The 24960-nt window shown below is 38.9% G+C and overlaps 1 protein-coding gene across 1 annotated transcript in view; it reads left to right on the top strand.

Annotated features, from left to right (window-relative positions):
• Positions 1-24960, top strand: part of LOC113482550 (ras-associated and pleckstrin homology domains-containing protein 1-like) — a 57087-nt gene that overhangs the window by 19633 nt on the left and 12494 nt on the right. Inside the window, exons 4-7 of the mRNA XM_026853279.1 lie at positions 5548-5622; positions 16566-16643; positions 18009-18168; positions 21901-22022. Of these exons, the coding sequence (XP_026709080.1) occupies positions 5548-5622; positions 16566-16643; positions 18009-18168; positions 21901-22022 (435 nt within the window). The remainder of the gene's footprint in view (positions 1-5547; positions 5623-16565; positions 16644-18008; positions 18169-21900; positions 22023-24960) is intronic.

Raw genomic sequence — 24960 nt, 5'->3', positions numbered from 1 at the left:
CTTATTTATGTGCTTTTTTGGTAATTCTGATGTTTTGATCATCATACCCCATTTAAAAATATGTTAAAAAGCTTCTATATTTTATACTTTTATGCACAGCTGTTTTGTCATCCCTAGAGAAAGGTATATATTTTATTTTCTAGAACTAAATGTTCTAATCAACATATCTTTTCTAGTATTTCAAGGATTTTTAGTATTTTTTTTTTTAACTTCCACAGTTTTCAATGTGACTCAAATAATTGCTGGTGGGAGTTACAGTAGAAAACAGTCCAAAACAGTCGTTGCTGCAATGTCTGCTTATACTTCTTGTATGCAATGAGTTAAGAACATAATTTTTCTATTTTTTGATAGGGTTTTTTGCGATTTTTTTTTTTTTCTTCTGTATCCAGGTCTTTTGAAGTAAATTGAGTTTCTGAACCTTAGTTCATAGTCTGTTCCATATTACGAGGAAGCACTAAAACACAGTTGAATAGCTTTTTATGGATTGTGTAAAAAATTATCCCCAAAAGAAGTGGTTTTGGTACGAAAAGAAATTGCAAGCATGTTTGATACCTGATAGTAGGCTTCATATTTGTGGTTTTTAGGGAAGGAAGAGTATCTTCCTAAGATTATAAAAAAAACAATTTGGTGAGAGTCAGTCTCCTGTGTGGCTACTGTTATGGCCTGTCCAGGCTTGCTGTTACAATGTCTTGTAACACAGTTTATATCAAGAGATTCTTCACTTAAAGCAGTTTCTGTGGAACTGCAAATTACGTGATTTGATGACGTGACAAGGAGAAAAATTTCTTGCTACCTCTTAAGAATCCTCTTAAAACCCTATCACATTTCCCTTCCTGGATGCTCACCAGGCTGTGGTATTTTGAGTTCTGCTGAGCGGTGGTGATGTTAGATTAACTGGGAATCCTAAGTGGAGTCTGGCTCTGTATTCGTGATTTTAAAATACCAAAGTATAAGTGTTGGTTTTAAAATTCTTTCATTGACGGAGTGGTTTTTTAGATGCCCTTTCAGTAGGCTAATGTCTGTTAAGTGAATTTTTTCTACATAGAGTGGAAATAACTTTGGGACGCTCTTTCATTTGCACTCCATTTATATTAGCCATTTTATAGAAAAAGCTATGAAAAAGGTATGACTGTAACTGATGGCTGGATTTATTGAGAAAGCGATCCCATTGTACTGGGTCTGGCTGAGCGGGAATTGGTTTTCCCCTATAGCAGCCCTCACAGTGCTGTGGTTTATGCTGGGAGCTGGCAGGGTGTTGGCAGCACCGTGATGTTGTGGCTGCTGCTGAGCAGTGCTTACACAGCACCAAGGCTCTTTCTGATATTTCCCCCAGTGGGACAGGGTGGGCAAGACCTCAGGAGGGGACACAGCCAGGACAGCTGACCCCCAACTGACCCAAGGGACATTCCAGACCATGTGACATCTGCTCAGTATAAAGCTAGGAGGAAGGGGGGGGTCACCCTTGGTCCTCCGAGGCAACCACTACGTGTATGGGAGCCCTGATCCTGAGAAGGCCCCACATCACCTCTTCAGGGGAAGTAGAGAATAAATCTGGGGTTTTTTGCTTCCATGCATGGACCTTTGCTTGCTTATATTAAAACTACTGTTGTTTTACCCTCAAGGGTTGGTCTATCTTATTTTTTTTCCCCTCTTTGCCCTGTTGAGAAAACAAGAGGAAAGAGGGGGAAGTGATAGAGCGACTTGGTGGGTAGCTGGCATTTAGCCAAGATCAAACCACTGCACCTATACTTTAAAAAAAAATACATTTTTAAAAAAAAAGCAGCTACTTTATAGGTAGCTTTGGACTGCGCGTACGTTATATACTGTTTGGGTTTGCACCCTCAGTTAAGTGCTGGCCTAGAAATATGTGATCTTTCTGATAATTTGGTAAATTAATTAGGCATCAAGTCTTTGACTTGGTATTACACACGTTGCATAAGCTTCACTGAGTATTTTGGTGAATGCAGCAATTAAATAGTATTCCAACACTGTTACAACCTAGCTTTTATATATCTTCATGCTTAGTATCTAAGGACTGCACGTTTCTGTCTTCTCCAAAGCTTTTATCAAATTTTGGTACTTTCATGATGTTTCAAACCTTCCAAGGTAATTTAAAATTCTGGTTACATGACAATTTAAAAAAAATGTTTACACTGTAAATACTCATTATGAGAAATGATGGCCTTGTACTGTGGAAGCAATTAGCTTACTGTAACAGGATAGAAAACTGCATGTCAGTGGAGTAGAGCGGGAAGGACAGGACCTACTATGTAATTGGAATTGTTTTTAAATCTTAAATGAACTTGAGATGATGCACTGTGGGAGAGACTTCTTTGTTGCCAGGGCATTGTTGTGTTGGGAGCAGGTGGATGGAGAACAGATACTTTTCATGGGGGAAGACTAGAAATGTCTACCTAGGAGTAATTAATGTTTTGGTTTTGTTTTCCTAGATTTCATTGGTGTTATTTTTAGTCTGGGAAAGTACTTGGGGCAGAAAAGTAGGTTAATTTATTTGGAAAGATCAAGCATTTGTATTGTCAAAGCTTTTGATATATATTTGAATTCCAGAAGCCGAGAGGAAGAGTGGGCTGTTTAGATCCTCTGCATTGCCCAATGTGATTGTAGTCTCTTAAAAAATAACATCATCTTTACTTTCTCCTGAACAACAGAATATTTGTACAAGCCTGTATTAAAGGGCAGCATCTGTTCACCTCAAAGGTTGGAGCTCAAGTCTTTCCTTTGAAATAGATTAAATGCTTTGAAACTGTGGCTTGTGAGACAGTAACACGTTGTTCTAAAATGAAACAATTTTTTTCTTTCTCTAATGTTTTGTGCAGGTCAAACATTTAAAAAATGTTATGTGCACATAGTTGTTGTTTTGCCAAGCTGTAATTCCTAGAACTTGGTCTTTCCTGTTGCTTTGCTACTTCAGCTATTCTAACTTCTAGGCATCTGCAGAACTGCAGATGTGTTATGCAGTAGGAAGGAGCCATGCACAAAAGGTGTCTGGTAAAGAACTGTTGCCTTCCTATTTCTAGCCATGTGCCTTCAGCTCAGATTTGCATAGGTAGTTATTATGCTTTTATTTCACATTTTACCAGCCAACACACATTCCCATGAAATACCATAATTCTTGATTACCAGAATAAGTTTCCTGTGGTTATCTGTTTTCATATTTTGCTGCAGGTCTGAAAAGCAGTATTAGCAAAGTCCCCAGTGGTTATTATTTTGCAAGAAATATATGGCAATCCCATTTCTCAGTAGAAATAAAAGTTCCTTAGTGGAGAAGGCTCCACTGTACTTAAATGAAAGATGGCAACAACTAAAATCACTATTATAGGAAGAAAATGAAAGAATCTGCCTTGAGCTTCTCTGTAGAGAAATATTCTCCAGCAAATAGTATTTCCATTAAGGAAAGATTCAGTATCCCCTCTTTATCCTAATACTGTTGTTGACTGATAGGCTAAGGAGAGAAGGTGGCTAAACCATAAGGAAGAGGCTACAAACATACAATGTGTTGTTCTTGCTACTGCAGTGCTCCATTCACCAAGAAAAAGTGATTGATATTAATTGGAATCCATGATGTCTGACAAGAGCTCGATAAAGAAACTCTTTAAAAGAATTTCCTTAAACTTGTCTTTGGATTTTTATGTATATATTTGAGTATATTGGATTGAGCCAACCAATTTATTTCACAAGTTCTGAAGTAATGTGTTGCAATGAGAGCATTCTAACTGAGTTTGTGTGAAGTTGGAGCTCCTGTGTAGGAAAGGATACAATTCATAGTGAAAATGCACTTAGAAATCATAAGAGAATCAGTCTGCCTTCAAGTTAAGCAAAGCTGTATTATTCACCAGCAACATTAGCATCACCTCAGGCTTGCTCAGACTGAGTAAATGGCCTGTTCTTTAAATTGACAGCCTTTCATAAGTATCATTGAAGCTTCTGAAAATTCTGTGTGTGTAGAAAAAGCAGAATGTATTAGTTCATCGGTCCCGAATGATATGATTATGTATGTCAGGAAGTCTAATCTGAGAATTCTGTATGACTGTAAACAATGCATGAGACCTTTTAATTATACCAGGTCCTGCATCACAAAGCTCTCATCCGTGTGTGCTTGAGGTGTGAAAAATTGGTCACTAGGCAGCACTGCTGTGCTTCTAAAACATACGACGTAGGCACAGATGGTAATTAATCTGCAGACAGAAAAATCTTCATTCAGTCTGTGGCATAACCTGTGTCTAGTGGTGAAGTACCAGGTGGAGCTTGGACCAGAGCCGATGTTTTACTTCAGACGCTGTGTGGTGTCTTTCCTGAGCTGTAACTTTTAAAGCCTGCTAGAGATCCTTAATTACTTCTCCCAGCATGTGGCAGTTGCATTAAGTGAACTCCCCCTGCAAGGAACTGTATTGACTATATTATCTGATATTGCCTTGCATGAAGTTGTAGACATGGTCTCTTCATTTTTTTCAGGAGACTATACCTTATTGTGACTCCGAATAAGAGATGGGGATTCTGTCCTGGTAATTATTAAACAAGAGTATAGTAGGCTGCTTCTGTTGTCGTACGTTGTTTATATAGCATTGGACCAGTCGACACAAATAAGGCTGAGACAGATGCATTCACAGGGACAAAATTTGCAGTATGGTGGTGATACACAGGAGATACTGTGGCCCTTAACAGCATCATTAACCTAATTTCCTTAGCAGATTTGTGACTGTGGTTCTGCAAATACCTGTAGGCTGATGGTTTTGTTGTTCCTGGTAGCAGATGCTAGAGAAGATAATCACTCTGTTAACTGTCATTAACTTATTTTTGCCTTTTGAGAAGTTCTCTACTGGTTGCTACTGATTTTGCTTCCCCTTTTAAAACAGATTAAATATATTTTCTGCTACTTTCTCTTCCAAGAGAAATATGGAAATTTGTTTCTAGTTTCTTGGATTATGTAATTTGGACTGTACAAGAGAAGAGAGACTAAGACCTTTTTTTTAAAAAAAATAATTAAAGCAACTATTTGTAAGTCAGGTTTGGATTATTATTACGGTAACATCTTTTTCCTATAACTATGGAAGCAACAGCCAGTGTAAAAAGCATAAAACCATTTCCTTGTCTCCAGGATGACCAGTTTTTAGTGACCTTAGGTTTGCGTAATGGAAATAGAATGTTCAGTTTTAGAAGACTGGACAGGATTTTGAAAAGCATTTTAAGTGCATGTTTTCTTACTCCTATAATTCTAAATGTCTTTAAAATTGAGTTGTCTCTTGCAGAAAAGAAACCAATAGCAGGTAAGCAAAATTTTTCTTAATCCTATTGTGTGACATTTTGTACATGGGAAGTTTAAAATAGTGTCCTCTATTAGCACAACTGCTTTTATACTAGTGTGTTAGGACCATAGTATTTGTGAATGTTCATGTTTTTATGGGAGGGAAATAAAGTGATGACGTAGGGTTTTTTTCCTTAAACCCTACTTTATCTTCTGTAATCGAGACACTATAAAATTACTATACTGACTTCTTTTGACTTATGTTCTTTTTCTTTCTGCACAAGCACTCCTATTTGGACAGGGAAACCTCCCTCCTTCTGAGAAACATTGCAGGAAAGCCTTCTCATTTGCTGACCAAGGTGATGCTTCTTCTTTCCACCTGTATGTGACTACTGTTTCTATGTAGAAAGAATGCTTTTGGTGTGTGCTATGCTCCGTCCACCCCTGCCCTTTCTAGGAACTTGTGCGTTGACTTACATAATTTTCCTGATGCTTTTAAAGGCTGAATTTTATTATTTGTTTCTACAAATTTATCAAGTTCTTGGCAAATACTTAATAGCCATGTCAGCAGGTAAAACACCATAGCTGAAAAGGAGAGGTACTGAGCTAGAAGTCCTCTTGTTGCTATTCCTATTCACTAGCTTAAAAAAAAAAAAACCACCAAAAAATCAGAACTGGAAAATATGTGAAAGTACTCAGTACTGTTAAAAGACAGTAGTATCCTTAAAATAAGTTCACTTGCTGTATTGACGATAAGCTGTAGTAAGTAATGGCATTTTTTTTAACATTTTGAATGCTGTCTTGATATAATGTGGGCAGACTATCCTAGTACAAGAGTGGTCTAATGAGCCAGGTATGTACAAATCCTGTTTATAAATTGATTTTCTTTACAGGAAAATGGTTGGTGACATCCTAAGAGACTGCCATTTGTCGTTCAGTTTAAGAATTAGATTTTCTATACATATTACCTTTTGAAACTTGGGCAGGACAGATAGAGCAAGCTATATATCTCCTTGATGAACAAACAAGCTTGGGTGAAAAACATACAGCTTCATGTTGTTGAGAAAACTTTGAATGTTCAGTAGCTGAGGTGTCAGATATGTCTGATGCTGCTACCTACTGCAAGCCACTCCTTGGGTTATTTTTCTAAAATAAATGCTCTAGAGGAAAAAGCTTAGGCAAGCCTGAAATGACAAAATGTGCCTTGGCAACTTCAAAACAATAATGATAATGTTTGCTGGGCATAAGTAGTCTTTATTTTCGAATAAAAGTTTAGAACTAGTTTACTGCTTTTTCTTAAATACCTTAACATTTCTTTCAAAATGCTCAGCATGCCTCTTGACAACAAATTTTCAGACTGTCTTCTAGAGGAGTATAAACAGCCAAAACCAAGTAATTTTATTCTCTTGTGACTGTTTTGCTTAAAATTAAATCCATACCTCTTTCCTTTCACCCCGTCAGCTCCTTGCTCCCACGCCTCCAACAAAGCAAACGGCCAGTGAACCAGCAAACCTTGCTTGATTGCAAATAGATTAACAATGGCTGTGGCACAAACAGAAACCATAACTTTCTCTTTCATCTCCATGTGTTTTCATATCCTCCCTTCTGGTTATTTATGTACAGGATGAGTGTTGATTACCATATGGAACTTCAATTTAAAAAATGCACGAAATATTAAGTCCATTGCGTCATATGACCGTGGAGTGCCTCATATCAGTGATTCTAATGGACTGCTGCAGTTTAAATGTTTGTATTTATAAATCTTTGTCTTGTCTTATTAGACTTTGCAGCCCTCTGAGTCAGCTGCTTTTGGTGAGCTTGCTAATGCTCTGGGGATGATGTTTGTTGTTAGCTCAGTTTAGGACTGTCTCTACATCTGGGCCCTCTATTTCTGATTACTGAGCACACAGTCCTGGTGTGGATACTTACTGGTTTTCTTCTAACCTCCTGCAAAGAGAAATATCTTTAAAATGATGAAATGGAAGTCCAATTTGCCGCTTAGATCTTTTCAGCTTGCTGTAACATGAGATAAGCTCCAGTGCGAGGGAAGCAGTCCCAAGAAATGGGGCTTTTCCTTGCAGTTGTATAACAAGGTGTTAGATCAGTTAACTGTAGGATCATGTCGCAGCTCTAAGCTGGTGTCTCTGTGTGTCAACTACGTCTTATTGTCTTACTGTTTCTTGTCTTTTTCCCCTCTTTGATCTGTCTACCTCTTATATTGAGACTAGAGACAATTTGGGGTAATACCATTTTTGTCCTCTGGTAGTATAACTAATTGTAAAAATTTTAGTCATGGACTAAATTCCTTGCACAAACACGGTTCCTGTTGCAGCATAGGGCAGATCTCCGCACAGAAAATGGACTATTTGTTACGATGGTATCTTAATTTAAAAATTTAATTCCATGTGCTATTGCTCACACAGCATTCAAACCCTTTTTTTTTTTTTTTTTTTGGAAAACAAAGAAGTAGCATATCAGCAAAACAATCTATTAAATATTGAAAATAAAGCAATGTATCATGTATCTTTAATGTCAAATCTGCAAGCTTGTTTCCTATAGGCTTGGAATTACGCCATCAAATGAATACTGAAAACTAAGCTTGTGGCTGAGAAATGTAGAGCATATGCATACAATTTTGAGAGAGCATTCAGGGCTCAAATAGATCCCATTTGAGGACAAGAAAATAGGAAATAGAAGTGTAAAATGCTAGATTTTGAAGTTACCATTTCTTTTACCATTCTGGTGCACGTGAAGCTGAAACTACATTCAGGAAGCCAGATGGTGGTGATTTAATGATGTAATACTTCAGCTATCTATGTCAGCATCTGGAGAAAAGGAATCATGTTATGCCTCCTTTTCCCAAATATCTAGTACTTCATTCGTGTTTTCTTGTTGACCTGAAAGGCAAATACTGTTCTTATGAATGTCGATTACCCTGGTTTATAGACTTTGGTTACTACACACTGTAATCCCTTCTGACCTTTGAATAAATCAGTTGTGAAGTTGGCTTTCATGTGTCTTAGGTCGATCAGATTCAGATGTGCTCATTCTTGGATGAAGCATCTGTTTGAAATTTTTTTTTTTAATGCAGTTTAAAAATTCAGTAATTGATTTCTTATCTGCAAAGGATGTAAGCACAATCTGAAAACTCCAGCCTCCTACAGCCAGTTTTTGAGGAAGTTGTGAAGGCCACACCTGGAAACCACAAAAAGAATGTAGATGGTTAGTAGCAAAGTTTGTGCAGTGGTGAAAATTATGGAATAAAAGTTTTTTATCATAGTACAAGCTACTTTGTACTAATCTGCTGTGATTATTGTGATGTTCCTGTGTAGCTTTAATGTCTTAAAATAAATTCTAATAAGCTCTTGCGGATACATTGTTAGGCAAACAGCCTGTGTTCACAAGTCTGTGTTTCTGCCCTGTACTGCATATCAGTCAAGCTTTTCGTCCAGCTAAAACTCCTTACCAGTCAATCCTAGTGCCTCATCTGCTATACTGTGGTCTTCTTTCCAATCTCAAACTTACAATGGTTTTTCTAAGGCCTGTTCTCCCTCCTGGCTTTTTTTCCTCATTTTTTTTCTCTTCATATTTTCATTGTCCCAGATCTAGTACCTTTTCTCCTATAACTACTTGTCTTAGGTAGCCCCAGGGAGAAGTCTGGCCTAGAGCTGTTAGAAGACAGGTTCTATTCAGCGGCAAGTAGGAAGATAACCTAGTGCAGACAGATGCTTCAAGTGATAAAGAGCCAGTGAAATTAATTGCAAATGTGTGTTGTTTTTTTCCTTCATGGCTACTAGCCAAATCTAGTTTGGTAGTCTTTCAGGGGAACAGTCTACTTGAAGGACATTAACCAGTGGTGCACCACAGAGGTCAATACTGGGTCCAGTACTTTTCAACATAGAACCATGGAATGGTTTGGGCTGGAAGGGACCTTAAAGATCACTTAGTTCCCACCCCCGACACCTTCCACTAGCCCAGGTTGCTCACAGCCCTGTCCAACCTGGCCTTGAACCCTGCCAGGGAGGGGGCAGCCACAGCTGCTCTGGGCAGCCTGTGCCAGGGCCTCACCACCCTCACAGGGAAGAATTTCTTCTTTATATCAAATCTAAATCTACCCTCTTTCAGTTTAAAACTGTTACTGTTTGTCCTATCCCTACACCCCCTGATGCAGAGTCCCTCCCCATCTCTCCTGTAGCCCCTTTCAGTACTGGAAGGCCACTATAAGGTCTCCCTGGAGCCTTCTCTTCTCTGGGCTGAACACCCCCAACTCTCTCAGCCTGTCCTCACAGGGGAGGTGCTCCAGCCCCTGATCATCTTTGTGGCCTCCTCTGGGCCCGCTGAAGCAGATCCATGTCCTTTTTGTGTGGGGGCCCCAGAGCTGGACACAGCACTGCAGGTGGGGGTCTTACGAGAGCAGAGCAGAGGGGGAGAATCCCCTCCCTCGCCCTGCTGGCCACACTGCTCTTGATGCAGCCCAGGACAGGGTTGGCTTTCTGGGCTGTGAGCGCACATTGCTGGCTCACAGTCAGTTTTACACCCACTACTACTCTCAAGTCCTCCTCCTCAGGGCTGCTCTCAATCCATTCTCTGCCCACCCTGTATCTGTGCTTGGGATTTCCCCGACCCATGTGCATGACCTTGCCCTTGGCCTTGTATAACTCCATGAGGTTTGCACAGTCCCACCTCTCCAGCCTGTCCAGGTCCCTCTGGCTGGCACATCCCTTCCCTTCAGTGTGTCGACCGTACCACACAGCTTGGTGTTGTCAGCAAACTTGCTGATTTAACTCAATCCCACTGTCCATGTCACCAACAAAGGTGTTAAACTGCACCAGTCCCAACACTGACCCCCGAGGAACGTCACTGTTCACTGCTCTCTACTTACACATTGAGCTGTTGACCACAACTCTTTGAGTGTGACCATACAGCCAATTCCTTATCCACCAAGTGGTCCATCCATCAAATCCATGTCTCTTCCATTTAGATCTTCATTACTGGTCTGGATGATGGGGTAGAGTGTTCCCTCAGCAAGTTTGTTGGTGACATTAAACAGAGGAGTGGCTGTGATGCCAGAGGGTTGTGCTCTCCTCCAGAGGGACCTCCACAGGCTGGAGAAATGGGCTGACGGGAAGTGTGAAGTTCTGTGCCTGGGGAGGAGCAACTCTGTGTATGAGTCCATTCTGGGGACCACCCAGGTAGAGAGCAGCTTGGCAGAAAAGGCCTGGGATCTTGGTGAACATCAAGTTGACCATGAACCGGCAGTGTGCCCTTGTGGCAAAGGCTAATGGAATCTTGGGCTGTACTGGGAGGAGTATTGCCAGCAGGTGGGTGGAGGTGATCCTTCCCCTCTACTCAAGCACTGGTGAGGCCACACCTGGAATAGCGTGTCCAGCTCTGGGTTCCCCAGTATGGGAGATACGAATCTACTGAAGAGTCCATCAAAGGGCTGTGGAGATGATCAAGGGGCTGGAGCATGTCCTCTGAGAGGAGAGGCAGAGAGACCTGGGACTGTTCAGCCTGGCAAAGACAATGCTTGAGGTGATCTCATCAATGTGTACAAATATATGAAGGGAGAGCGTAAAGAAGACAGGATGAAGCCAAGCTCTTTTCATTGGTGCCCAGTGACAGAACCAGAGGCAATGGGCACAAATTGAAATACAGGAGGTTCTGTCTGAACACCAGGGAACTCTTTTACAGTGAGAGTGACTGAGCACTGCCACAGGTTGCCCATAGAGGTTGTGGAGTCTCCATCATTGGAGATACTCTTGAGGCTATCTAGACACAGTCCTGGGCACCTGGCTCTAGATGGCCCCGCTTGAGCAGGGCAATTGGACAAGATGACATTCCTTGAAAACTGGGAAAAACAGGTTTCCCAGAGATAGGGACATCCACATTTATTTGATATGGGCAAATTTAACTTTTACTTTTTGTCATCCTTTGAGGTAGCTGAGGTACGGGTTTTGCATCCTGTCTTCCTCAACTTCAGTTTGAGAGACGCTCTAGCATCGCACTCTTCTTCCCAACAATTTGGCTTAATGATATTACAAGCAAAATTCTGATCTTGTTAAAGTTGCATGGTGGTTCTCTTTTTAATAAGAAGTGGCACTGCCAGGTTTGTCTGTGAAAATTTCTTTGCATCACACTTCTAGCATTAACGCTTTGCCATGTAGTATATGTTGTCCTATGGCCCAAGATTATTGAGGAGAGTGTGAAAAGCTTAAATACTGGGTAATTTTGATCAAGCATAAGGGAGGTTCTGAAGAGGTTCATAGATTCTGTTATGCATTTAAGTTCATAAGCAACTGCCTATCTCTTGGCCTTCCTTCTTTTCTCTATTAGACTGTGGGGGTCCCTTCTGTGGGAACTTGTGGGAACAGCTGGTGCAACTCAAGATGCATTTCAAGTTTAACTGTTGCCTTCCAGTTTCCATTCAGAAGCCATTTTCTGTTTTGAAGTTACGTTTCTAATAGCAAAAAGGTTTTGAATGGTGCACAGAAGTAGAACAAAGGAAAAATATGGCACTACCCCAGTGTAGTGTCATTGTAATATTTAAAAACTTTTCAGGTAAATAATTCTCAGACACAATCCCCAACACAATGCTACTGCTTTATATGCATTTCCGTATTTTTTTACATAATACAGTATAGTAACAGTAAGTCAGGAATGTGCCAGAGGTATAGAAAACTGTATATTAAGTTGGGAAGGAAGAAGGAGGAAACATGGGATGAATCAACAGTAGGGAGATTGGACCCCTCACCAGGAAAGTGGCTGCTGTCTACTCACATTTAGTGAGCTTTGAAAGAGGGTAATGTCTTGTTTCCTTTTCTGCTTTACTCAGATATAGGTTATTCTGGGTTACTGTGAGAAGAAATGCAACAAAGCATATGTTTTGAAAATGGTCATGAACTAGTACTGTAACTAGAAGTTCACTGTTTATAAATGGGCTGTGCCACCACTGCCACACATTGTTTTTTAGGGTAGGGGTGTTCTGCCTGTCCTAATGAATTTATTAAGAAATACAGAAGAACTGCTATTAACATTAACTCATTTGACTTACCCCTTCCAGTGCTGATTACATACACACTTGTTCTAGTATTCCTTTTTTTTTTTTTTAAATAATAAATTAAAACAATCAACAGAAAACACTTCATTATTGTAATTAATGCTCTGGTTGATACACATTAAACATGGGGCTAATATAGATGTCTTGCGGGTTTGCGGAACTAAGTATAAATTGAGATTTTAACATGGTGTTCTCAGGGAACAGGAACCTCTGTTTCAATAAATACTCTGCAGAATGAAGAGTCCTTGCAAATCAGGAGACTGTATTTCTACCTGAGGCTAGGCTGTAGTGGATACATGCTTCTAGGCCTTCAGAAGCCAATGCTACCTCTGTATTTAGTTACATGCATTTAAAGTAAAACTTCAGAGAAAAATTTCAAATATTAAACATAAAAGAAATTTCTTCTTTTATGCATCTTGTGATCGGTGTATCTACCTGCTCACTTAAATGAAATATAGACTTTGTTAATTACCTCATCATTTAATTACTAGTTTTCCTAAATACTATAGCCTTAAGTGATTTTCTTCCCCACTTTTTTTTACATTCTGCCTGTGATCTCTGCAAAAGGGATAAGTTAATGACACTTTTAAAAATGTACAGTGAAACAAAAAAAAAACAACCAAACCCCAACCTAGAAGTGTGAGGCATAAAGTCATTAGAGCAATATCAGCTCTGTCATAGCATACATCTTGCATATCTAACGGAGTATCTTCTAACTTCACATTTAACAGGAAACTGGGGCAGGAGGCTGTGATTGTCGTTATCTTACAGAAATCTTAGTTTTAGATTTTTGAGGGGTTATTATCTTCCAATATAGGCTCAAATTATTGAAAACTGAGTTCTGATATAAAAATACAAACAAAAAGTCATTAATTTAAGACCATTGCATTGCAGAGCAGTACTCTTTCAGTGTTCGTTCACAATATGTTAGGATATTTTGGATGAACAAGTTCCTAATGTAACTACATTGCCAAGCATTCTTTCAATCAGGTGTGATGTTTTCCGTAACCAAAAGTAATCTCAGTTTAAAGCTTTAAAATGCAAGTATAACAATACTCCTGAAGTCCCTCCATTAAAGGAAGGAATTTACGTTACAATTTTAGTGATGTGTACTGATACTAAAAGAGCGTATCTTTTTCCTGCCAGAAGTGGAAATGGCAGTCCTTTATGTTTTGTGGTTTTATGCAGTGGGTGTATATATGTATTTTCTCTGTGCTTTGCCATAGCATGTATGTGACCAGAAAGGCAGCCTTATCAAGGATTGGATTCTTCTGAGTCTTTCTGCTGTGTTAATTTAAAATCAGATCAGCTCCCTGACTGAATTGTCTGTGTGGCCACAGCAGCACTATGGCTGCTGCAAGAAGTAAAGTTGTGCAAGGGAGGCGGGTGTATCAGCCATATCAGAGATTTACGTTGGTATATGCCACTTGAGAAACCACACCCTAGGCAGCAGTCCGGCCTTTTTCGTACGCCCCTAACATACATCCCTATTGCCAGAAGGATTTACTAGCAAAGGGGAAATAAATACCTAAGTTAAACGTGATTGGACTGTAGGTCCTGGCCTTGTTTGTGGTGTTGCATAGTCTGTAGTTGCAGTCAGGTGTTTTTGCCACCTGTCACCTTTTTCTGCATGCAATAGAACATTGTTAGCTGATGGATTGTACATGCTTCCTCCCACTGAAGAGTTGTCTTGCTTCCATGTATGGGGGAGGAGGGAGCCTGCGTTTGTGTTCCAGTGCAGTGTTGGAGTGACTTTGATGGGGATGTGGATGGCTGTTTTTCCTGTTTTTCTTTCCATTAGGAGAGAAATAGAATAAATTGATCTAAGTTTTGAAGAATTCTGTAGTTAAATTATTTTATTAAGTAATCAAAATAGATAGTTCCTGCTCCAGTGAAACATCATTTGTCACATTGGCAATGATGCAACAGCAGCCTGGACACTAACTATAAAGCAAAACTTAAATAACTTAAAATCCTTGACAACTATGTGCTTTCAGAATTTTTTAAACCTTGCTTCCTTTTCCTCTCTGCATTTCCAGGAAGTGGATTGAGACCTCTTTTTATAATTCGTTGCTAGTTGAAACTGTTTCTTATTTTTAGAATCGTAATTCTGGGGTCTTGTTTAGAGTTAAACTGACTTGGTTAAACTCTAGTAAAATATAAGAGATCCTGATCTCTGGAGCCCCATTAAAACTGAGTGGGAAATGAAAAGTAATTTGTAGACGTTAAAATAGTAAAGCCTCAAAATCTTTTTGGTCACATTTTTATTTTTTTTTTTAAGCATTTTAGGGAATGTTAGATTATAAACTTTGAGATCAACAAAGAGATTTTAGCTGTGTCGGCACAGGTATATTTGAGAGGCTCCCAGCTGATGCCTCATTGCTTGCTCTCATGTGGCTGTAAAGTGCTCCTGCAGGGCTTTGCTATAGATAATTGCATTGCACAGGCGTACAGTGAAATGGGGTGGAAAATTGTGCTGCTCAACTTTAGCGAAGAGCAAAACCAAATCTGCTCTCAACCTTTGCGCAGCAATAAAGGTTTATGGTTGGGTTAACGAGCATCTTTTTTTAAACCATAAATTACAGTTTCTCGAAACGTACAGTCAAATTAAAAACAGTCTTTTGCTGATTTCATAATGCATAGGTGCATAGCATCGCTGTTTGAAACAAGTCGTTAAAGCCTGGGGTTTTAGTAATAATTTCTTTCTACAGGTGGAAATGGTTCACGTTAAGAATATTTTAGAATTCTAGGTGTGTTTTACATTTAAATGATTCTAGATAGTATGGCACTGTTTTTAATAGAACACTAATGTAACCTTGCTAAGCTATATGACACCATTGTTGTGGTGAATAAAAAGGCATAGTTCCCTGTAGACTAATAAAACTATCTTCCTAGGTAATTGAGTTCCCAGATAACGTTTCAAGGTCACGTTATTTCTGCTCATCTCAACTTACTGATTCATTTTATTGAAAAGAACTCTATTTCTCACAAGGCAGCCTGTTCTCCTGTCTAGCTGATGTTTTTTCCAGTGCACGGTATGGTTACAGATGTGAGGGAGAAAAAGCTATTAAGCAAGAGTACAATAAGTAGGATAGGGGAATGCCCTTTAGCAGTTGATAGGAATAGTAGTAATTCACTGAGAAGTGGAAAACTTAAATTCTGTGGGTTTCAGGATAGCTGAATCTTGACTTTTACAAGAAAAGGAACCATCTCACCATATGGTAAAGAAACCATGAATTATATTCATACAAGAAAGCATCTGTGCCATGCTGAGTGTTGTGATATGCTACTTTTGATCTGAGAAAAATAATAATTTTTCTTTAAGGAGATTGAATATTTTGGAGGAGATTTGTTTGTTTATTGTTCTAGAGATTTTTAAATAATTAGAATGCTTTTAGATATTAGTCACAACGAACATCCACAATTCAAGATTTCTAAAATCTGAAACGTGCATATTGTATCTTAAAAAGAGTGGTTGCTTCTTTAGCTGCACATTTCAAATCCACTTACAACAAAAATATCAATAATCTTTAACTTTTTTTAAAAAAAAGTATTGCTAGTCTTACAATATATAGATTTCTTTAGAATCAGCAGATAGAATAGATTTAAATTATCTGAATTTTTAATGCATTTCCAGTTGTACTTAGAGTATCAAAAAAAAGAATGATAGTTTGCTTTATGTTTCTAAAATGACTTAAATTGAGGAGAAATACAGCCTGGATTTAATAGTTTAGAATCTTCCAAACTAATGCACATAGTGTGGAATCCTATTGATAGGATTTATTTTCCATACTTTGTGTGCTGTTAAATTCTGATACTTTTCAGTGAGCTGTTTGTGTTTGATGTTGATCAAGAATCTATTTGGTGTACTCAACTGTACACTGTTGTTGCATATGTATTGTCCAAATCTATGACTGTAAATACATGATATGCTAAAATATTTACTAGCAATGCACAAGGCTACTTACACCGTGGAGGAACAGAGAAATGCCAAGTTTGTCTATACAAAATATATATCTCCACTACGTTCTTTTGGAGATAATGGTAGTTGTATTTATGAATGTTAGATATGTATAGTGTAACGCTTTTCATCTTAAAAAATAATAGTCTTCGTCATTGCTAAGAAATAGTTTAGGATTTGTAAATCAGTTCATGTTTTAAAGCACAAAGCATGGTAGCCTCAAAATTAAACCAAAACTGAAGTTTGTGTTGACTGGAATTATGTGTGTTGTGTCCCCCTAGGAGGAGCAGGCTGCTAAACTCAAAGCTGAGAAGATTAGGGTTGCGTTAGAGAAGATTAAAGAGGCACAAGTAAAAAAGGTAAGTTTTATTTATACTGGTTTATTTATACAGGTTTATGTAGCGTTCTTGGTTTAAGTTTGGAGTTTTTCAGTAGCTTAAAATGCCTTTTACATTTAATGTTTATACATCAAAAGCTGTTATATATCTATATATCTATATATATATCTGTATATCTATATCTCAAAAACTGGCTGTAAGATAAGAATTGATAAGTCAGTGTATTACAATTAGTGCATTTTAACTTTTTTGGCTGAACAAGGTGTAAAACAGGAAGCATAATGATTGGCAAGAAGAATCTATTGTCTTAAGTTTTTTGATTGTTTAAAAAAATGGCTGCATTTTTCTTTCTGGACAGCAATCACTTTAAAGTGCCTATAAAAAGCCATTGTGTTTTCAAAGCAGATTTCTTTCACACTAGTGCTTTATACTCCCCAGAAAAAGAAGATTTATTATAGGTATACTGTTAACATAATCATCATTTTTATAAAATATAGCGGAAGTGGGCAGAAAGCTTGAACTGCAAATGTGAAAAATTCTCATTCTATACAAGGTTGTGCAGAACTGTGTTCCACCTAGATATGTGAGACAAATTGTCACAAAGACACTTTATTTATTAATCAGTGTCTTTGGCAGTAGGGATTTTATTTTCCTCCTTAATGTGCAACTAAAGCACGTTGTCATTGTATTGGGAAGATCTTTATACTTACTCTCTTATACTGAAGGAGAACAGTATCTTGTTAAGTGTCTGTGATACAAATATCTAACCATCATTTATGGCTTTTTACATTTTGAGGGGGTGTTCTGACTGAACTTAATTATTTTAGAGGAGGGCTACCAAGATGATCAGAGGGCTGGAAAACCTCTCCTATGAGGACAAGCTGAGAGTTGGGCTTGTTCTGCCTGGAAAAGAGAAGGCTCCGAGGAGACCTTAGAGTGGCCTTCCAGTACCTGAAGGGTGCCTACAAGAAGGCGGGGGAGAGACTTTTCACAGAGGACTGTAATGACAGGATGAGGGGTAATGGGTGGAAGCTGAGGGAGGGGAGGTTTATATTAAATATAAGGAAGAATTTTTTTACTGTGAGGGTGGTGAGGCACTGGAACAGGTTGCCCAAGAAGGTTGTGGGTGCTCCATCCCTGGCAGGGTTCAAGGTCAGGTTGGATGGGGCCTTGAGCAACCTGGGCTAGTGGAAGGTCTCCTTGCCCATGGCAGGGGGGGGTGGAACTAGACGATATTTGAGGTCCCTTCCAACCCAAACTATTCTATGATTCTATGATTTTATGCGATTTTAAGAAAATCTCAGAAAAAGGAACAAGATGGTAAAACCCATGTTATTTCAAATGTGGGAAATTAATCCTTGTTTTCCTGATTTTTCTGCTTAATAGTTGGTGATCAGAGTCCATATGTCTGATGACAGCTCAAAAACAATGATGGTGGATGAGAGGCAGACAGTGAGACAAGTATTAGACAATCTGATGGACAAATCGCACTGTGGTTACAGTTTAGACTGGTCATTGGTGGAAACCATCTCTGAATTGCAGATGGGTAAGTAATAATTCTTTATGTATTTATCCTATATAAAAAGTGTAATTCTTATCTATTGATGTAATACTTGTCTATATCTGTGTCCTCAGAACAATTTAAACTTCATAATGTTCATCATGCTGTTCATTCATGTAGTAATAAATGTAATAAAGCTCATGAATGATGTTTCAGAACGACCTGTAAATGTTTTCTTTTTTCATGTTAAAAGCGTGTGATATAGGAACTTTGCTAATGTGTAGTCACTGAGCCTCTTGGTTTTGATGTGTTCCTCACAGAAGAAAGATGTAAGGGATAAAAAATCTTACTGTGTATCTTCCTCTTTGTAAATAGTATTTTGTACTGATCATAATAGCTCTTATTACAAAAAGCTGTCTATGTTGTTCTTCTGTTAAATATTTTAATGCCATTGGCAATATGGCTTTAAGGGCAGTTAAAGCTCCTTTGTGTTGCATTGCACATACCACAATGAAAGTTGTTCCTTTAGACAAAGGATATAGCATCTGAATGGAAAAGAAGGGGAAAAATGATAGAACAATGTTATCAATCTCCATTATCAGAGAAGAATTACATCAGAGAGCTGTGAAGCACCCTACCAGTTGCCTAAAGAAAAACCCAGAACTGAACCCAAATATCTTGATTTAAAACTAAAATACAAATTAATATTTCCTCTCTCTTTTGCTGAAAACTTTTCTATTTCAGGCAGTGTAACATGTTAACTTTGCTTATTGTTAAGCAAAAAAGGCTGTTGTAGGGTGACAAGGTATCCTTTGAATCATCTACCTTTCATATGACAAATAATATCTTACTAGGCTGAAAACCTCAAATTTTTAATAAATGGAATCTTAAAAGTTGCCCAGTTTTGAACGAATATGCACAAGTTCTATGTAAATCCAGATTTGGTATATAAATATCAAAGGTGTAATTCTGTAACATGCTACCAATGAGAATAGTATAAATAAATAACCTTTTTAGTTCTGCAATAGTTTTATGTTTCTGTCACTGAAAAATATCTGTATTTGTAGGTAGCAGGATCCTGAACTCAGGGTTCAACCAGGAGTCTTTCTCATCCTAGATTTGCTTTCATAAGACACTTCCATTCACTGTGCACCTGGAAAGAATAAAGAAAGGAATACTGGAAAAAATATTTTCAACTAATGTTAGAAACAGAGAGCTAGGCTGCAGACAGAAAGATAAACTGATATTTATCCATATTAACAGTGTGACTGAATTGATGGTTTTGAAATGAAACCAGGGTTAACAGATCTCTCTTGTTGGGTGTTTTGCAAGTATATGCATGCTCTACTGTATGGCTTAGTGACATACTGGAAATGACAGAATTTGACTGCTGTATTGAAAGAGTTTCAAGCTAAAGAACAACATCTGTTATAATTACAGAATTTTAAATTCAGACTACAATGTGATAAACCTAAGAGATGCAAGAGGGTAGAATTCAGTTTCCTCTTTATTTTTCAGTTTGGCTTTCCTTGATCCTCAGTAGAGCAACTGTTAGGTAGTTTTTTGTACATTTCACATGTGTGGGGTTTTTTTAAAAGACAATCCAAAATTCAGCCTGATTCATATATTTATACTGGAACTTGAAAAACACATGATAAATTTGTTACAACAAAGCCAAAGTACCCTGTGTACTATTGTACTAGTGTTTTGCTAGTGGTTCATCTTTTGAAACTTTTTTTTCTGGCATTGCCTATATAAGAGGAAGGAACTCCTTTATATTTTCCTCCAGCGAGACACAGAAAACCTATATATGTTCACAGTGTGTTTTACCATGTTCTCTTGTCAGTTGATTGCTCATTGATTGTGCAGTTCAATAAAATGCAACGAAAACTTTAAGCTAACAAACTGCAAAGAAAGACATGAGACATGTGGAGTTCCTGATTGTCTTTGCATTTTATGTGGTCTACTTAAAGTGTGTGTGGTTAACTAGTTTTTGAGGACTCAGATTTAGGTACCTGAAGTAGAAAGCCACCTGTTACTATCTAATGGTTTAACCAGAAGCTTTATGTGTACTTTCAGAAGAACTTAGGGATACTTTTTCCAGAATGCAGAGTGAAATGTTTGCCCAGTTTTACCCTGCAAGTTTGTAATAGAAATAAATCTGTAAGTTTTCTTTTGGTTGGGACAAATGTTGGTTTCATCTTTTTAGTTGAAGCAGAGTATGTCTATGAAGTATCTGTGAGTTAGAAAGTTTTAATTTTACAGAGAATGTTTAATAATAGGAACATTGTATGCAGTTTTACATGCTATAGGTACATACATAAAACAACTTACTCACTGTGTATGAGTTCAATTGTTGTTCTTCCTGTAGTAAGAGTTAGTATGTTTTGAAAGCTGTGCAGTTTTCTAAGGAGGCTACAGTGAAATTTAAGCTTTTGTATCACAGTCCTCTGAAGTGTTTGGGGTTTTTTTTTTCTTCTATTAAGTAACACCTTTTTTTTTTTTTTTACTTTCTTGGAAGACAGTATTGCTGTGTTGCTGATAGAGCTTGATGGAGGTTTTGAGTTGTAACTCGAAAGCTTCTTAGATCTCACTGAGACCTCAGTAATGTGACGTTGTCATGTCAAACTGAATTCATTCCCTACAGATGACATTTTGTTGCATTCACTTTGCTTAGTATTCTTAATTACCAAAGATGTTGAGATGTCAGATGACATCTCAGTCTTCATTAGTGATAGCTTCTAGGTCTAGATGTGATCAGTGCCATATACCTTCTGTAACAATGTGGTGTAATTGATTTTGTGGAGAAAAACATGTTCCGTTTTCAGGTGCAATTGAAAGGTCGAGCAGGTCCCAAAGGATTCTGAAAGAAACAATTTGCTGAAATGCCACTGTGTGGCCTATGTGAAGAGGGAACAGATTGCAGGAAGCAGGATTCTATTTCACTGTCTTTGAAAGGAGGAGGAAGTTGGTTTGGTGGTTTCTCCAAAATGTATTCTTCCTTATTTATTTTAGAATAAGGGTGGTTTTCACATATTTCTCTGTTTCAGTAAATTTTCCTCTTTTTTTGTTCTCTTTTGCCTGTTTTCAGTATCTTGTACTAGTGATAACTATTTCAATAGAGAGTTAAAGCTCAGAGTTCTCAGAAACCATTGTTGATACATCATTTATTCAGCAAGATAAATTGTAAGAAACAGACACTGTCAGTTTTCAGACTTCTTCTACAATACCCCCACTAACTATGGGTATCCTGCATTTTGGAAGCATTTTGTTTTCCCTGTGATCATTGTCTGTTACTATTTTTGATACTTGACAAGTGAGATGGTGATTTAGGATGTAGGAAAAAAAAATGTGCTGAAAAAGCTGCCTAATTAATTCCTCTAGGGATTGTGTGGACCAGAATACATATAAATGTAATAACCTTCTTATTTATACTCATAACATTTGAAGTGTCATAATTTTGAATCTGCTCTGTTCACATGGGGTGGTAGGCTTTGTCAGGTGAAAAAAAAAGTAAAACACTTCATATATTGATGGAACTATAAGCCTGAAGAGACGTTAAACAAGTGTTGAGTGAGTGTGTGTGTAAAATTAAACCAGGCTTGTCTGAAATTTGACTTAAGTTATTTTATTTTCTTAGTGTAAACTTATTCTACATTTTAGTTGAATTCTATTTTCATTATGTATATGCCCTGTCTCCCAGGTATGTCTACAGAATAGTTTCTATCACAAAATGGGACAGATTCAAATGTATTTGCTCTTTTGTTACTGCTGCAGAAAGGATCTTTGAAGATCATGAAAATTTAGTTGAAAATCTTCTGAATTGGACAAGAGATAGTCAAAACAAACTAATGTTCGTGGAACGTATAGAGAAATATGCACTTTTCAAGAATCCCCAGGTAAGCCTGAGATTCACGTTGAATACGTGTGTGCATGCACATGTGCATGCCTAATTGCAGCTTCTTATTTTTTTTGGTAGCATTCACTTTCATACTTTTGTTTTGATACTTGTGTATGTATTAAAATACCAGGCAACTTTACATTTCGGCACCATGTATATCCACTTTGTGGTTGGCACAAAATCAAATCCCCAGCAGAAAACCATGAGCTGAAGCAATCTGTTTGCTAATGTGCTTGTGGGTAATTTTAATGGAGATGAAAGCAAGCGATTTTATGGCATTTATACCAATACTTAGTGCTGTCCAGATATGTAAATATGCAAGAAGGGTGTTGACAGATAGTGCTAATAGTAATGCCTCTCCACTGTGCATTCTTATGTTGGTGGCAAGAACGGAAGAGAAAACAGAAGAGAATAGCTACTCCATGGTCAAATGGCAATTGAAGAGAAAAGAGCATGTGTCCCTCTCTGTGGAAGCTGGGACCTGCCTATATTCACCTGTGTTTCGTGTTTCCTGGCTAGGAAACCAAAGGCTCCTCTTCTCTCTCAAATGGCCTCAGAGGCCTTTCTTCACTCACATGGTAGCTACAGCTTTCATATCTGGCAGCAGTTCAGTACTGTAACGGAGCTGAGGAGACGAAGTAGAAAGTGGCTCATTGAAGAACTTGAATTGAAGAGAACTGGATATAATATCACTTGCTCTCTCTCTCTTAACTCTTATTTTACCCCCCTTTGGGGGTCATAGATTATATCTGTATAGGATCTGTGTGGTAATTTCTTGGTTTCAAACTGAGTATCAGTTTTGCATCCTCATCCTTCGGAACACCATCAGTGTGGTTTGATTTTTATTTTTTTTAAAAGCAAGAATTGAAAACCAAGTCTTGTTCAAGTGCTTTGTGATGAAACAGCAAAACTAAGTTCTCTTTAAAAGCATGTAGTTGATGCATTTACCGTCAGGACATATGGCAGGCATTCTCAACAAAAATGAGGTACTAGCATCATGTCTCCTTGGCTTAAAATACTGGACAGGCTAAACTTTGTGAATATTGTTTTTTCCCAGTACAAGAGCTAGGGGTTAAGAAGAGGAAGATTTTATTTTTCTCAGTCCTTTCCAAGCTGAAGAAGAGTACAGAACTTCTTATTAAATAATATAGGGTACCTATGCATAGTTAGGTTCCTTTTAAGACAAGGAGTATTGAGTAATCCTTCATGAAAAATAAATATTTTTATTCAGCAAAACTCTCAGCCTAAGTAGTACATTGCTTCTGTGTATCCTTCTTTGAACACATAAATAATGGCAGTATGTAACAAGTTTAAAGATCTCTGGCTTTTTTAATACTGTGAGATTTTCACAGAATCACAGAATCATTCAGGTTGGAAAAGACCCTTGGAATCGAGTCCAACCATCAGCCCTACTCAACAAAGTTCTCCCCTACACCATATCCCCCAACACCACATCCAAATGACCTTTAAACACATCCAGGGACGGTGACTCCACCCCCTCCCTGGGCAGCCTGTTCCACTGTCTGACCACTCTTTCTGTGAAAAATGTTTTCCAGATGTCCAGTCTAAACCTCCATTTGTGGCAGTTTAAAGCTGTTCCCTCTTGTACTGTCTCTAATTACCTGAGAAGAGACCAACCAACCTCTCTACAGTGTCCTTTCAGGTAGTTGTAGGGGAGTGATGAGGTCTCCCCTCAGCCTTCTCCTCCTCACACTAAACAGTCTCAGCTCCTTCAGTCACTCCTCATAGGATTTGTTCTCCAGGCCCTTCACCAGTTTCATTTCCCTCCTCTGCCCTCGCTCCAGCACCTCAATACCTCTCTCATGTTGAGGTTCCCAAAACTGGACACAACACTCCAGGTGTGGCCTGCCCAGTGCAGAGCACAGGGGGACTGTCACCTCCTTACTCCTGCTGGTCACACTATTTCTGACACAAGCCAGGATGCCATTGGCTTTCTTGGCCACCCGGGCACACTGCTGGCTCATGTGCAGCTGCTTGTCAATGAGAACCCCCAGACCCTTCTCTCCCAGACAGCTCCAGCCACACCTCCCCGAGCCTGTAGCCATGCAGGGGGTTGTTGTGGCCCAAATGCAGGACCTGGCACTTGGCCTCGTTGAAGCTCATCCCGTTAATGTTGGCCACCGATCCAGTCTGTCCAAGTCTCTCTGCAGAGCCTCCCTGTCCTCGTGCAGATTGACACTCCCACTTCACTCACTGATGACACACTCTATGTCCTTATCAAGATCATAGATAAAGGTGTTGAACAGAAATGGTCCCAACACTGAGCCCTGAGGTCACCACTTGTGACCAGCCACCAGCTGGATTTAGCTCCACTGACCACCACTCTCTGGGACCGTCCAGCCGGTGCTTGACCCAGCAGACCGTTCCTTCACCCAGGTCATGGGCAGCCAGTTTTTCTATGAGATTTCTATGGGGAACTCTGGCAAATGCTTTTTGAAGATCCAAGAAGACAATATCCACAGACTTTCCCTTGTCCAATAGTCAGGTCATCTTGTCATAGAAGGAGATCAGGTTTGTCAGGCAGGACCTGCCTTTCATAAACCCCCGCTGACTGGGCCTGATCCCCTGGTTGTCTGTTATATGGCTTTCAGTGGCACCTGAGATGACCTGCTCCATGACCTTCCCTGGCACCGAGGTCACACTGACAGGTCTGTAGTTTCCCAGATCCTCCTTTCTATCTCTCTTGCAGATGGGTGTCACATTTGCCCCCCTCCAGTCCAGTGGGACCTCCCCAGTTACCCCTGACTCCAGGTAAATCATGGACAGCGGCTTGGCGAGCACATCTGCCGACTCCCTCGGCACCCTTGGGTATAACCCATCCGGTCCCACAGACCTGTGTGCATCCCAGTGGTGCAGCAGGTCTCTGACCACCTTCTCTTCAACTGTGCTGACCTCAGTCTGCTTCCCCTCCCCAT

The sequence above is a fragment of the Athene cunicularia genome (genome assembly GCF_003259725.1).
Source record: "Athene cunicularia isolate RWA chromosome 7 unlocalized genomic scaffold, athCun1 chr7_part2, whole genome shotgun sequence".
Classification (NCBI taxonomy): Eukaryota; Metazoa; Chordata; class Aves; order Strigiformes; family Strigidae; genus Athene; species Athene cunicularia.
The sequence above is the reverse complement of the archived record's forward strand: the minus strand, read 5'-3'. Positions and strand labels throughout refer to the sequence as shown.